Source organism: Diospyros lotus, chromosome 13 (genome assembly GCF_014633365.1).
Source record: "Diospyros lotus cultivar Yz01 chromosome 13, ASM1463336v1, whole genome shotgun sequence".
Taxonomy (NCBI): Eukaryota; Viridiplantae; Streptophyta; class Magnoliopsida; order Ericales; family Ebenaceae; genus Diospyros; species Diospyros lotus.
In genome coordinates this window covers 16,954,212-16,971,110 of record NC_068350.1, presented here as the reverse complement: position 1 = coordinate 16,971,110, position 16,899 = coordinate 16,954,212, and the positions used below count along the sequence as shown (strand labels likewise).

Sequence of the window (16,899 nt, the reverse complement as noted above, 5' to 3'; positions counted from 1 at the left end):
TGGCTCTTGGTGTCTTTGAGCTAATATGGCTAAGGAATGTGATGGAAGAACTTGGTTTAGCTAAGGATAGACCACTCTTACTGTACAGTGACAATAAGGCAGCAATAAGCATTGCAAACAACCTAGATCAACATGATAAAACCAAGCATATTCAAATTGATTGACACTTCATCAAGGAGAAATTATCTAGTGGCCAGCTTTGCATTCCGTTTGTGAAATCAGAACATCAGTTGGCTGACATCTTTACTTAGCCTTAAGTAATAACGATTTTTATCCTATTATCTGCATGATGGGCATGAAGGATATTCACACATCATCTTGCGGAGTGTTGGAAGTAATTACGGAAAGGATAATATGAGCTAAATATAGGATGGTTGACTAGAATGACAGCCAATTATGATAGCTACTTCCTAGGCAATAGTCAAGAGAGACAGCTTTTTATTATTCTGTAAATATGTTGTAAATTCTGTAATTTCCTTTTGTACTATTTCCTTTTATGTTTCCTATTCTGTACCTTCCATTTTATACAAATAAAGAGAAGGAGCTGTAGGGTAACTTCAACCCCTACCACTTGATTTTAGCCTAAATCCCTGAAGTTCTAACAAGAAGTAAACGAAGAACGAGGAAAGTGCATGAAAATATATTTTCCTAATAATGAGGAATGTGTTAAGAGTTGCTATTGAATTTACAGATTTTTCATTGATGAGAGAGGAGTTTGCAGACAGTGACTCTATAGCAGACAAATACTCAATGGATCCAATTACACAGCAGAGCCTCCATGGGTCTTTAGCTCCTTTGCTTGAGGGGTCAGGATTTAGATTACTTATGCGGACATCATCCTCTTCCTGTTGTGAAAGAAATTGGAATATTTACTTTTTTGTGCATTCCATGAAAAGAAACAAGATGACTCTAAAGCGTGTTGAAGATTTGGTTTTCATTCATAATAACCTTCATCTTTTGTCAAGAAGATCTCCACAATAAATGAAAGGAGAGGCTAAGGATATAGGTGGAGATTCGTTGGATTCGTTTGGGGATGTTGGGATGCTTGAAATTACTAATCTTTCTCTGGATGACTAGACTTGGAGGGTATGATTTTTGTGGATGATATTGATGATGTAAAGCCTAAGTATGAAGGAATGAAGGATTATTTACATGTTGCATTTATATATTTCTTGTTGGAGAAACAGAGTTTAAATAGAAGCCGAAAGGAGACGAAATGTGTTGGAGAAACCAAGTTGACTAGAAGATAAAGAGTATTTGAAAATGTGTTGGAGAAACCAAGTTCAAATAGAAGATAAGGAGTATTTGAAACTAAAGAGATAAGAAAGATGAGAAAAAGGAGAAGATAGAGATAAAGAGATAAGCTGTTAAATAAAACTACCACTTGAGTTTAAATCCTACCTTACCTGTTTATAGCATATTTAAACTTGTGTTTTGTATCCTATCCTTATTTTTTAGGAGTAAACCATGGCCTAGCTCATGTATAAATACCCATCTAAACTCAATACAAAGTATGAAATACAATTAAAGCAATATAACTTTGTTTTACATGGTATCAGAGCCATCACCCTAGGGTACCGCCTTCACTGCTGCCTATTTTTCTAACCGGTCTCCAGCTGTCATTGTCTCTTCGGTTTTCATTGTCAGTTTGTTGGCCTTCATTGCTACCATCTCTCCCAGCATCCCTCGTCCATTGTTCATCTTCAGCTAGCGGCAGTTTGTGTTTCCCCAGTGAATCTTGGTATCTTTCGGCGACTGTTTGAGTTTCTCCAGTGACTGTCCGGCTCTTTTTCAGTGACTGTTACTTTGCCCCGATGAGATATTTCTTCGATTTCTGTAACCAGCAACCCTAGCCACACCTCAGCTGACCCTAACGCTGGTTCTATGCTATTTGGAGCTGCTTACAATACTACAGGAAGTGACTTCCAGAATCTTAACCCGTCCTACCGAATAGATGGGAGAAACTACCTACAATGGTCTCAAGTGGCGAGATATTCTTGAAGGGTAAAGGGCAGCTGGATCATCTTAATGGAATGGGACCACCAAAAGAGGACCCGAGATTTGTAGCATGGAATGAGGAAGATTCGGCAATTATGTCATGGTTATGGAACTCTATGCAGCTTGAAATTAGCCGCAACCGCATGTTTCTATCCATTGCCCAGGAGATATGGGAAACTGTTCGGAAGACGTACTCAAAAATGCAGGATGTAGCCTTGATATTTGAAATCAAAACCAAAATTGCATCCACGAAACAAGCAAGTTTTTCTGCGACTGACTATTACAATACTCTGAATGGCTTGTGGTTAAAACTTGATCACTATCAGAATTTAAAGATGAAAGTCAATGAGGATGCCCAAATCATGAAGGAGTTCATTAAACAAGTTTGAGTATGAGTTCTTAGCAGGTCTAAATCCAGAATTTGACCCTGTTCGAGTTCAAATCCTTAGAAGAGGAAAGTTGCCACCATTGGGGGAAGTCTTCTCTATTGTTTGGGTTGAGGAAAACAGGCGCCTGGCTATGCTTGAATCTCAGCAAACTGAAGGGTTTGCCATTGTATCAAGGAAGCCTAATGGAGGAAAGAAAACCATGGGGAGTCTCACAAACTACCTTAAGCCCTCCAATAAAGATGGTCTTTGGTGCACATTTTGTAAGAAGCCATATCACACGAAAGAAAATTGTTTCAAGTTTCATGGAAAGGCTCAGGTTCTAAGTTGAACCGGTGGATTCAAGGGACAAGCACAACAATTAGCAAGCACTGCCAAAGTAACAGATTAGTCCCAAGATGCTTTTGCTAGCAGTGACGAATAGTTGAGAGGTTTCATCAAATCTCTTTCTAGCTCTAGTTCTGCATGCTCTCTAGCCGCCTCCGGTAAGTGTCTCTCTACTTGTTCCTTTAATGGTCATGCAAGCCCACATCCTCCTTAATGGATTCTTGACTTAGGTGCCACTGATCACGTGACATTGTGTCCCACTTTTTTTTACAACCTATAAACCCCTTTCGGGCCACAAAGGGATTGTTGTTGTGAATGGATCTCATATTCCTATTGTTGGTCAAGGCAACATCAATCTCATTCCCCATATCCCATTAACTAATGTTCTTCATGTTCTCAAGCTATCTGCCAACCTTTTATCCATAAGCCAACAAAATCTTTGAATTACAATGTTACCTTTTTAGACACACTGTATTTGTCAGTACAAGATTTTAGGGAGGACGATTGAACTTACTAAGGTTAAGGACGGTCTTTACCATCTTGAGATAGCGAGTACTTTAATGGATCGGGGCACCAATTGGCTCTCTCATCACAATGTCAACCCTTTCCTACTCCTTCCAAGATCTTGTTACAGCACTATTTGTTTGGCCATCCTCCATTTAGTCTCTTAAAAACTATGTTTCCTATCTTATTTCACAATGTATCTCTTGACAATCTTCAGTGTGAAATCTGTGAACTTGCCAAACATCTTAGGACTTCTTTTCCCTTAGTGAATAAAAGAGTTGTTTTCCCTTTTTCATTAATTCATAGTGATGTATGGGGTCCTTCACAAGTTCGTAATTACACTGGGCCCCGATAGTTTGTTTCCTTTATTGATGATTGTACTTGGATCACTTGAGCTTACCTCACGAGGGAAAAACCACCGAGCTCTTGAAATGTTAGGAACAGTAGAGGGGCCCCATATATCATTGTGAACTAGTGTGAATGGAAGAGAGCTTCTTTTATTAGTAGGAGGAAATGAGACTCTTTTATGTTTTGCAAGTTCACACACATCGCGATAAAAATGCTCAACATCTAAGCCTTTGAACAATAAAGGAAAACAACAACTTAAGGACCCTAAAAGACGAATGACCAAGACAAAAGTGATGAAGCCACAACTGATCTTTATTAGACTTAACTAGGAATGATAAAGGAGAAACTTTCCTTTTCTGAACCTGTCCACTAAGGTCTTCAAGGTAGTATAGTCTATCTCTCTCCCTAGCACGCCCAATCCTCCTCCTCATGTCTTGCTCTTGAAATTCAAAAAAGGAGGGACAAAAAATGACATTATAGTTACAATCTATAGTAAGCTTTTGGATGAACAAAAGGTTTGTGAAAAGTTTAGAAACATGTAGGACATTTTTTAGGGTGAGAAGACTGTTAATGAAAACATCTCCTTGGCCAACAACAGTTGTCAATGACCCATCAACCATGGTTATTTTCCCTGTGCTAGGGCATTGTGTATAGGTTATAAACTGGTGGGAGGAGCAGGTCATATGATCTGTGGCTCCAGAGTCGAGAATCCATGTACTTGGAAGGGTTGTATCTGAAGCATGAAATGCAAGAGAAGAGGAAGCTAGACTTGTGAAAGCTAGAGTACAAGTACCTGTCCCGAGTTTCTTTTCCAAGGACCCCAACAAGCTTCTCAACTTCTCAATTTCTTCCCTATTGAGCTCCATCGTTTCTGCTTGGTCTTGACCCTTTCCCTTAGCAAATTGCTAGCTACTAGCCACATGAGCTTGCCCCTAGCCATTTAGTTGTCCACCCTCAGAGGGTTTACCATGAAGCTTCTAGCACTTTTCTATGGTGTGCCGAGGCTTCTTGCAATAGCTGCACCATAAGGAGTCTTTGTTAATTAAGTTTGATGAATCAAACACCTTCCTTTCCTCCTTAGGTTGCTTTTCTAAGCTAGAACCCCTTACCATCACAAGTGCTGAACTTTCTGTAGACGAAGTCTCAAGCATCACTCCTCTCTGTCCTTCTTTTGCCCGCACAATTGAGATCATCTCATTTAGAGATAGCAAATCCTCCTTTCTAAGAATCTGAACTCTAACTACATCAAACTCTAAGTTTAGCCCAGCAAGAAAATCATATACTCTCTCATTTTCAACAAACCTTTTCTATAAAGTTGCATCATCATTGCACTTCATTTGGATACATTAATAATGATCCAACTCTTGCCATGAGGTCTACAAGAGGTTGGCATCACCTTTGTACTTATCTCATAAATTTGTGCAACATCATGAACTTTAGAGTATGTTAGCTTCACAGCATCCCAAATCTCTTTAGCAGAGTTTAGAAACATCACCGTGTCACTAATCTCTAGTAGCATGGAATTCCAGAGCTAAGACATGGCCAATGAATCTTCTTCATCCCAGACTGCATATGTAGGATCCTCCTTCTTAGGTTTGGTCCCAAGTAGATGGCTAAGCTTCCCTTTACCCTTCAGAAACGTTTGGATCAACTAGGATCACTTCAACTAGTTCCTACCATTCAATCTATAAGCAACTTGAATATTTTGCAGTTCTCCACTTAAGGCAATGCCATAATTTCCAAAAAAAGGTACCTCCGTTGTACCACTGAATTCTGTTGAATTTGTTATGGTTATAGGGTTTTGATAGCTATGAAAATGGATTGGATATCAATGTTGGCTACAGTCAACCAAAAAACACAATGGCTGGCTCTAGGAATATGAACCTAAGGCTCTGATACCATGTCAAAGGTAGCTGAGAAAACACCAATCTTATTCCTCATTGTAGGGTTTTCAAGATTATATACAGTTGGTAAAGGCTAATAGTCTTCTACATTAGGCAGTTTCCTAATCTAGTTACTACTGAAAATAGGAAAGATTTACAAGATACAGTTAAGATTAGAGAGAGGAATATAAAGGAAATATAGAAATACAAATCAAGCAAATAAATCCTTGAATATAATGGGAATCTCAGTATTTTTCTAACACCAACTTGTTGGGAGAAATTTTTCACCTACTGGCATAAGCGTGGAGTTCAAGACATGCTAGAAAAACCAAATTAGCGTTTTTAATCTTGCGATAAGGGTCAAAACAGCACTTAGGAGGGATAGTCCTAATGTTGTTGCCACTATTGATGTTCTGTTTTGGCCATCAACCTCACAACTACACATAAATCTCCATGTAGAACTCACTCGATAAAACAAGTACTTATGGAAGGCAAGAACTGAATGGTGACTTCTATAGGGTAGCACAAGGACCTCTAATGACAGCAAGATACCAAATGTTTTAAATTTTCCATTGTAAAAGTCAAAAAGGAGCCTATGTGAGTATGCATTCCTCTGTATCTATCTAGAGGGTTGAGAGGGCCATTGAGCATAAATTCTTATTCATTGCCATACCTTGTTTATGTCCCAAAAAGAAGTGATACCAAGCAGTTTGTCCTCATCAGGAACAAAAACTTTCTTCAATAGAATATCTCCATTTTGCACAATCCGCAGGCCAATCTTATTTTCTATTTTAGTAGCTTGTAGACCAGGAGCATCCTTCTTTACTATAAAACTGAAACAAATTGAAGCACAAGTTGTGATGACATAGAGTATAAAGATGCAAAAAGACCCACAAACAATTAGCATTTTCACATCTGGGTATTGCAAGCTAAAAGCTAAAAACCACAAAAACCAGAACACAACAACAATGGGTCAAACAGAAATCAATTACAAGCTTCTCAACTTAAATATATATATATATATATATTTTCTAATATGTTCAAGCAGAAATCAATTGGTCTACCATATCTTTTTGGCATTCAGAAACAACAAATGGAAAATGCAAGAACAGTGAATTGCCAATTTCATTTACGGAAAAAAAAAAAAAGAATTGCCAATTTCAGCATACTGATGTAAACACACAGATATGCAGGTTACATTATCAATCACTCAAAATGATGAACTAACCTGCAGACACTGTTGGTCAGTTTCCTGCCCCTGAAAACATTCAGTTGCTAACCAATTGAGCAAACATCAACAGATTAACCTTACACTGTTTCATTTTTTTCTTCTATGTTTGGTGAGAGTAAAAATAATAATATATGTCAAGATCCCGTATCCGGTCAAGATCCAATATACTCCTATTTTAGGCAATGTATAGTTAGGAAATTATACAGCTTCCAAATCTCATTGATTACTCCTTTGATTAGGGTGATTGAAGATTTTTGGAAATCTCCATATTTAGGAATGTAATTAGATCCTCTGTGTGTATATATACACAACGCATGTACAATTTTTATGATATACAATCAATTGAGGTATTCGTCACATGGTATCAAAGCAAAGCTCCTAGGGTGTTTGTTTGATATTCATCCCATGGCTTGTTCTGTCTCCCAGCCTTCATTGCTAGCTACCCTACCCTCTTTTTAACGAAGGGTTTTCTTTGGGTTCCTCTGTTGGGACCAATCACCGCCGCCGCCACCACTGGTGCTGCCCACCAGAAATTCAACGGGCAAAAGGACTCTGACATCAAGTCCGCGCCAAAACAGTACATTCAGCTCAATTCCGACACCATCCCAACCTACCTAACTCGTCGACATCGTGCAACTTGAATGCAGAGCCAGGTTCATGGTCATCGGCCTTGATCGATCTTACCAACCCGTGTTGTCTCTATCGTCGCTAGTATTGTCCCAACCCAAGCCAACAATCGATGCCAAAGGAAAGTTGTTTGTTGTTGCTTCTCATCGGAGACCACAACAGGGCCTCCTCTGCATCGAGGAAAATGCCAAGAACTACTTCTACCACCAATCACCAGTGGTTGTTACTATCAACACCTTCTTTCGAGTTCAACCAACTAACCTTCTTATGCCACTATGTCTGATCACTCATCCTCTAGCACCAGCGGTCCCGCAAATCCCATTTTAACCAATGACCCAACTAGCCATCCATCCTCAGGAGAATTACAAAATCTCCATGCCTCGTATAGATTGAACAAAAGGAACTACCTAAAGTAGTCACAATTGATTCGTACATTCCTCAAAGGGAAGGGAAAGCTCAGCCACTTGCTTGGTACAGGTTCAAAATCCAATGATCCCAAGTTCGAAGCATGGGATGAACAAGATTCAATGGTTATGGCATGGCTGTGGAACGCAATGGAGCTGGAAATCAGCAATACATGCATTTTCTCTCTACTGCAAAGGAGATTTGGGAGATTGTCGAACACGTACTCCAAGAATAATGATTCACCCAGATTTATGAAATTAAGGTCAAGCTGATGACTACCAAACAAGGTAATCTTTCCGTCACTGAATATACAAATTTGTTGAAGAACCTATAGTAGGAGATGGATCACTATCATTCCCTTCCAATGAAAGACCAAGAGGATGCTGCCGCTTTACGACAGTTTATAGAAAAGGATCGTATATAAGATTTCTAGGTTGGGCTTCGACCTGAATTTGATCAAGTTCGGGAGCAGATTTTTGGTAAGGAAAAGCTGCCATCTCTAAATGAGACCATAGCCATTGCTCGGGCAGAGGAAAGTTGGAGGAATGTGATTCCTACAGACATGGTTGTTAAACTTCCGATTTTACAGGTACGATTTTACGATTTTTTGTACCGAATACCCTTAGGATTTTACGATTTTGAAGTTGAATCGCACTCGATTTTACGATTTTACATGTCGTACACCCTCTTACGATTTTACGATTTTAACAACCTTGACTACAGACCAAGGAGAGGAGGGATCAGCACTAGCCACACGAGGCAACAAGGATAACCTGGCAGCCAAGCAAACTGCTCCGCTGCCAGCAGGTAGGTGGTCTGATTCTAAGTCAAATAACCGATCTCATCTTGTGTGCAATTATTGCAAGAAGAAAGGACATGTCAAGGATAAATACTACAAGCTTCATGGCAGACCCCAAGAGGCTGATTGTGGATATGGCGGACAACAGAAGGGGCAGGTCAATCTATCCCAGTCAAAAGAGCTGCCTCAATCAAAGGAGGAGATGGGATCTCAAGAGTCCTCTAGCACAATGAGGCTTGACACACAGGATATTGAAAGGCTGAAAGCCTTTCTCAAGACTCAAGGTACATCCTCTACTAGCTCCGGTGTTTGCTTATTTGTGCAATCAGGTATATCTCTTGCCTCTCAAGGTTATAGTGGCTTAAATTCCAATCAACCCACTTCATGGATAATTGATTTCAGCACAACTGACCATATTGACCTTCTCTTCAAGTTCTTTCTCCACCTATATTCTTTGTTCCAACTCTTGGAAAATTATCACAGTTGATGGTTCTCCCATCACCGTGGCAGGGATTGGTGATATTCATCTTAGCCCTTCACTCACTTTAAAAAATGCCTTACAAGTTCCAAAACTCGCCACCAATCTTATCTTCGTACACCACTTGCTTCATGATTTAAATTGCCACCTAACCTTTCTTCTCAATGGCCGTGTTTTATAGGACCGAAATTCAGGGAGGATGATTGGGCGTGCTAAGGAAAGCAATGGGCCCTACTATTTAGAAGAAGCTGATAACATCAATGGGTTCAATAAGGATCATTGCTGCACTTCTTTGCTGTCCAGCAGCTCCACTTTGCATCAAATTTGGCTACAACATCATCGTTTTGGTCATCCTTCATTCAAGGTTCTTCAAGTCATGTTTCCATCCTTGTTTAAACATGTTGATATCAACACATTACATTGTGATACTTGTGAGCTTGCCAAGCACAAGCGTGTCCATTTTTCTCCTAGTACTACAAGATCTTCCATGCCTTTCTAATCCATACTGATGTTTGGGGATTGTCTCATGTGCACAATAGCTCTGGCGCTACTTAGTTTTGCTACTTTTATTGATGATCGCACCCGTGTAATTTGGGTTTATCTATTAAAGAAAAAATCTGATGTGTGTGTTATTTTTCCAATCTTCCACACTATGATTCAAAATCAATTTGGAGGTAAAAATCAAAAAGATAAGGTCTAACAATGCACGCAATTATTTCAATCACACCTTATCTTCTTGCTTTCACACTGAAGGCATCATCCATGAATCTTCATGTGTCAATACTCCCTAGCAAAATGGTGTGACCGAATGGAAAAATGGCCATCTGCTGTTCACTACTCATGCCCTGATGTTTCAAAATAAAGTCCCAAAATATCTATAAGGGGAAGCTGTTCTTACTTCTGCTCATCTCATCAATTGCACACCCTCTCATACTCTTGGATTCTAGGGTCCTTGGCAAGTGTTTTCCTAGTTCTATACCCATTTCACTACTTCTACCTTCTTGCCCCCTCAAGTCTTTTGTTGTGCTGTCTTTGTCCATCTTCACTCCTACAATTGTAGCAAACTTAACCCTCGAGCTCTCAAATGTGTCTTTATTGGGTATTCCTCTACTCAGAAGGGGTATAAATGTTATCACCCTTCTTTGCGAAAAACTTTTATCTCAGTTGATGTGACCTTTGTTAAACATGAGTGGTTCTTTGACAATCCTGGTCTTCAGTGGGAGCCTCTACTTGTGAAAGACCGCGATTGGATTCATTTCTTATCCTTACCTAGTTCGATTCCCCAACAACCTCTTGTCCCATCGATCTCTCGGGAATCCACCCCCATTGAACCCCAGACCGAGCCTGAGTCCTAACAACCAACACTCCTGGAACCTAAATAAAGGCCTCTTATTGAGTCAGTCTATTCAAGAATAAAGGGTACCATGGCTTCACTAAACCACGCTCAACTGCCTGAATCGAATCCCAACCTTGGAGTAAATACAGAGGTTAGTACTTCTACTCCTCCTGTTATTGATTCTAACCATGATTTGCCTCTCTCAAAATCCCATAATCGGGAGCAAGATCTTAATCTCTCTATCGCCCTTCGAAAAGGAAGCCAGAAATGCACAAGCCACACTTTGTCCCATTTTGTTGACTCTTGATAGGATGCCACCTTCACACAGAAGCTTCCTCACCCATCTTAACTCAATCAAGATTCCACAGACTGTGTTTGAAGCTCTAGAGAGTGAGGAGTGGAGACATGACATGAAAGTGGAAATGGATGCACTAGAGAAAAACAAAACATGGGAGGTGGCTGATTTACCGTGAGGGAAAAAAACAGTTGGCTGCAAATGGGTGTTTTCTGTGAAATACAAGGCAGACGGATCCTTGGAGAGATACAGGCCTGGCAAGTTATAAAGGGTTACACCCAAACATATGGTGTTGACTATCAAGACACATTCGCTAAGATGAATATCGTGAGAGTCTTACCATCATTGGCAACAAATTTCGATTGGAATCTATACCAATTTGATGTGAATAATGCCTTTTTACATGGGGATCTAGAAGAAAAAATTTACATGCTCTATCCATTAGGATTTGACACCGATATGAAGAACAAGGTATGTAGACTCAAGAAGGCTCTCTATGGGTTAAAGCAGTCCCCTAGGGTGTAGTTTGGTAGATTTACAAAAGCGATGCTATCAATAGGATATTGACAAAGTCAAGGGGATCACACCTTGTTTGTGAAACACACAGGGTCAAGGGGAGTGACTATGCTCCTAGTTTACGTGAATGATATTATTGTTACTAGTAATGATGAGAAGGAAACTCTGCATGGGGATGTTATCCACTGTCGGTCCCAAGCCCGAATAAAGGAGGATGGTTGTGTTAGGTAGCCGACAGCCAACGTAAAACTTAGTCGGACCCAAATCATGAACTCTAGACAAACTATGAAAAACTGTTAGGGCGTAACCCTTCATAGCGACGCACTACACTGCCCGCATGTAGTGTCAAGTGAGCTAGGACCGCTACATTGGCGTTCGAATGTAGTGACAAATGAGCAAGGGTCCCCGCATTTGCTTGGACTGATGTGGGTAAAGAAGTTAGTCCAAAATCAAAACCAAAATAAAAAAACAAAATCAAATTCAAAACCAAAATCATAGATTAAGGATGGAACATAGGAACATTAACAGGCAAAGCTATGGAAGTGGTAGATGTGATGATTAGGAGAAAGACTAATATTATGTGCCTTCAAGAGATGAGATGGGTAGGGAAAAAAGAAAAAACTCTATCAGAAACTGGATATAAAATATGGTACACAGGAAATGATCGAGCGAAAAATGGAGTGGGGATTATTATGAATAAAAGCTTGGTAGATGAGATAGTGGATATAAAGAGAATAGGGGATATGATTATTATGGTGAACGTTGGTCTAGGAAGAATGACTATGAATATCTTTAGTACATATGCACCACAAGCGGGGTTAGGGGAGGAGATAAAATCAAAATTCTAGGAGGACCTAGAGGGACTCATACAAATGATACAAAGAAAAGAGAAAGTGATTATAGATATGACTTAAATGGTCACGTGGGTAGAGACGGAAATAGCTATAGAGAGGTACATAGAGGGTATGGATTCGGGAAAGTTAATAATGAGGGTAAGCCTATTTTAGATTTTGTTATAGCATATGAGTTCATCATAACCAATACTAGGTTCAAAAAACGAGACGAACACTTAATCACATATAAAAATGTCTCATCAAGCACCCAAATAGATTACTTCCTCATGAGACAAGAGGATCGGTCATGTTGTAGGGATTGTAAGGTGATACCGGGGGAATGTTTGACTACTCAACATAGACTTTTGGTACTTGACGTCCAAGTAAGAAATTGGAAGAGAAAAAGTCACATAAAACAAAATCCAAGAATTAGGTGGTGGCATTTAAAAGGGGAGAAACAATTAATCTTTAAAGAAAAATTAAGGGGTAGAAGGGAATGGAATGGAGAAGGACAAGCAAACCAAATGTGGAGGGAAATGACTACTGTCCTGAGAAGCATAACAAAGGTAGTCCTTGGAGAGACAAATGGTAGAGCCCCAAACCTTAAGGAGTCTTGGAGGTGGAATAAAGAGGTATAATTGAAAATTAGAAATAAGAAAACTTGCTATAAGGCTATATATCAGTGCAACAATGAAGAAAATCTAAAAACTTATAAAGAAACGAAAAAGGTAGCAAAATAGCTGTTAGTGAAGCAAGTCAAAAGCATATGAGAATCTATATAAACGACTTGATACAAAAGATGAAGAAAGGGATATATATAAATTAGCTAAAGCAAGAGAAAGAAAAACAAGGGATCTAAATCAAGTGAAATGCATAAAAGATGAAAACCAAAATGTATTAGTGAATGAGGAAGCGATTAAGGAGAGATGGAAAGAGTATTTCACAAAATTATTCAATGATGGTGGGGTCACAAGAGTTAGGTTGGGACATCTTAGTAACTCTGAAGGGAACGTGAGCTATACATTTTATTGACAAATAAGTTCAAATCAAATAAGGTAAGCATTAAAAAAGATAAAAAATCATAAGGCGGTGGAACCGGATAATATACCAATAGAAGCATGGAAATGCATGGGAGAAGAGGGCATCTCCTAGCTAACGAAATTATTTAATACGATCCTTAGATCAAAAAAGATGTCTGATGAGTGGAGGAAGAGTACTTTGGTACCTATATATAAAAACAAAGAAGATGTTAAAAATTGTGAAAATTACAGAGAAATTAAGTTAATAACTCATACTATGAAACTCTGGGAGAGAGTAATAGAGCAGAAGCTCAGAAAAGAAACAGACGTCTCAGAAAATTAGTTTGGTTTCATACCTGGTAGGTCAACAATGAAAGCTATATACCTACTGAGGCACCTAATGGAAAGGTATCGGGGTCATCAGAAGAACCTGCATATGGTGTTTATAGATTTAGAAAAGACCTATGATAGGGTCCCTAGAGAAGTATTATGGAGGGTTTTAGAGAAGAAATGAGTCGGAATAGCTTATATACAAGCCCTTAAGGACATGTATCACGGTGCAAAGACAAGGGTTAGAATATGCGGAGGGAATATTGAACCGTTTAAAATTACAATGGGACTGCATCAAGGTTTTGCACAAAATCCATACTTATTTTCTTTAGTAATAGATAAACTCACTAAACACATTTAGACAGAGGTGCTATGGTATATGCTATTTGCAAATGACATAGTGTTGGTGGATGAAACAAAAGAGGGAGTGAACACTAAGCTTGAGTTATGGAGAAATAATTTAGAATCTAAGGGATTTAAATTAAGTAGAAGGAAAACAGAATATATGGAACATAAATTTAGTAAGAATGCAAGACTGGAGGAAGTTATAATAAAATTGAAAGATCAAATCTTACAAAGAAAAGACCATTTTCGATACTTGGGATCAGTGATTCAAAAAGATGGAGAAATTCACGAGGATGTCACGCATAGAATTAAGGCAAGTTGGCTAAAATGGAGAAATGCATCAAGGGTGTTATGTGATGGTAAAATCCTATTAAAACTGAAAGGAAAATTCTATAGGATAATTATAAGACCAGTCTTGTTGTATGACTCAGAATGTTTGGCAGTCAAATACCAGCATGAGCAAAAGACGAGCGTAGCGGAGATGGGAATGCTAAGATGGATGTGCGGTCATACAAGAAAAGATAAAATTAAAAATGAGGTTATTCGTAATAAGGTAGGAGTAGTGCCAATCGAGAAGAAGATGAGAGAGACTAGACTAAAATGGTTTGGCCATGTGAGAAGAAGACCAAGAGATGCTCCTATGAGGAGAGTTGATGAAATAGAACAATTAGTCAAAAAAAGAGATAGAGGCAGACCTAAGAAGACTTTGGGAGAGACATTAAAGTTTGATATGAAGTGTATGGGCCTAAATGAAGATATGACAAAAGGCAGAAATACATGGAAGTCTAGAATTCATGTAGCCAACCTCACATAATGGGATAAATGCTGAATATGTTGTTGTTGTTATAGTAATGATGAGGAGGAAAAAACCCTAAGGAAATGCCTATCTATAAAAGTTGAGATTAAGGATCTGGGACGGTTAAGGTACTTCTTAGGAATAGAGGTGGCACAGTCGAGAGAAGGTATCTTCATGTCACAACAAAAATATGTTCTTGATTTACTTAATGAGACTGGGCACACAGGGTGCAAACCTGCAGACATGCCACTTGAGGCTGACCACAAGCTCAGTGAAACCGCTGATGATGAGTGAGTAGATTGAGGAATGTATCGGAGGTTTGTTGGAAGACTAATCTATTTATCACACACTCGACTGGATATAACCTATGCAGTCAATCTAGTTAGTCAGTTCATGCACAATCCCAAGAGGACACATCTTCAGGCAGTTTATCGCATCCTTCGGTACTTGAAGACTCATATGGGTAAAGGAGTTATGTTCAAGAAGAGTACAAGTCTCAGTCTTGAAGCCTACACGAATGTCGACTATGCAAGTTCCATAATTGATAGGAAATCAACTTCAGGTTACTGCACCTTTGTTGGAGGCAATTTGGTCACGTGAAAGAGCAAGAAACAACCAGTAGTAGCCAAATCAAGTGCGGGAGCTAAGTTTAGGTCTATTGCAGTCGGTATTTACGAACTACTTTGGCTCAAGATAATACTAGAAGATCTCAGGATTAAGTGCGAGGGTTCTATGAAACAAAATTGTGATAACAAGTTAGCCATTAGCATTGTTCACAATCTTGTTCAACGTGATTGGACTAATGTTCTAAAACGCGATAGGCACTAGTCGAGGGCCAGATGGGGGCCTAGCACCTAGGATGCCTAAGCAAGGCCTAGGAAAAATGTTTTTTTTTTTTTTTTAATTTTAACATTTTGATGTAATTTGATGTTATTTTCAGATATGTCGTTCTGTTTCTTAGCATTTGACTTCCTTTCAAGAACTGAGGAGGCTTCAGATGATGTTCCCGTACTCCCAATCCCATCCGACATCATTTGATTTTTTTTTTTTTTTCTAAGTAATTGACATTGAATTAAAATATACAACTAAGAAAGATTAACAACAATTTGTTGCTACTTGCTAAGATTGAACAATAATTTTTTTTTTTTTTCCTGAGTATTGTAACTTGCTACTTGCCAAGGAGGAAGTTGGCTTACTACTTGCTGCAAGTAGAAACGAGCAAGGACTTCCTCCTTGCTACTACAGCAAGCAGCAAGCCACAACAACGAGCAAGGAGCAAGGACCGGCGGGAGAGAACAACCCTCTCGGATGCGAGTGAGACGAGAGAGACACAAACGATGACATCAATCCAACGAGAGAAAGTGAACGAGAAAGCGAGAGAGAAGAGGAAAGTGGTGAGAGACTGAGAGAGTGACAACGAGAGAGAGATAATCGGCCCAAGCTGCACGCGACCCAGGCTACGCTCGACCCAGGCGGCAACCAAGGCAGCTAGGCGCCGCTTGGGCGGCCTAGGCGCTGATCGGACCTGATCAATCAGGCCCGGTGCCTAAGGGTGCCAACTAGGGCTTAATCGCAGTGGCCAAGGGCCACCTAGCGCCTAGGCAGCCACCTTGGCCGCGTTTTAGATCACTGGATTGGACTAAGCATGTAGAAGTAAACCAACACTTTATAAAGGAAAAGCTCAACAGTGGATTAATTTGCACGCCGTATGTCTCATCCAAGGATCAGCTTGCTAGCGTTCTCACTAAGGGATTATCTAATCAAACATTCCAAAAAATTGTCGGCAAGCTAGAAATGGTAAACCTATATTCTCTAGCTTGAGGAGGAGTGTCAAGATCCTATATCCAGTTAAGATCCAATATCCTCCTATTTTAGGCCATGTGTTAGGAAATTATACAGCTTCCAAATCTCATTTATTACGCCTTTGATTATGGTGATTGAAGATTCTTAGAAATCTCTAGATTTAGGAATGTAATTAGATCCTTTGTGCGTATATATACACAACGCATATACAATTTTTATGATATACAATCAATTGAGGCAATCGCCACAATATAAAAGATAAAATTAATCTGTTTACCAGCTTAAGCTGTTAGATAAGATGGTGATTAACAATTCAACATAGTATTAGAGCAAGTAACGGGTACTGCTAACCCAATATTTAAATAGTTGTAGTGTTTGGACCAATTATGCAATGAAACCTCACCACATGTATTGTTATGGAACGAATCAAGCGATAACAAAACTTGGAAAAAAATCGCACGCACACACAAGATAAAATTTAATTGGTTCAACAAAGAATGCTTATGTCCACGGCCACATTAGGTGTTTTTCACTATTTAAAAAGGTTACAGTTACAAGAATTATGCCCACATATTTATAGAAGAAAACTAGGGAGATAAAACTCCTAATTCAAATAGGATTTCTAAATTTGTTTAGGTTT

At 39.2% G+C, this 16,899-nt stretch overlaps 1 protein-coding gene across 1 annotated transcript in view; it reads right to left on the bottom strand.

Annotated features, from left to right (window-relative positions):
* LOC127788657 (acyl-coenzyme A oxidase 4, peroxisomal) overlaps positions 1-16,899 on the bottom strand; it is a 46,892-nt gene that overhangs the window by 14,522 nt on the left and 15,471 nt on the right. Inside the window, exon 9 of the mRNA XM_052317213.1 lies at positions 6,120-6,279. Within this exon, the coding sequence (XP_052173173.1) occupies positions 6,120-6,279 (160 nt within the window). The remainder of the gene's footprint in view (positions 1-6,119; positions 6,280-16,899) is intronic.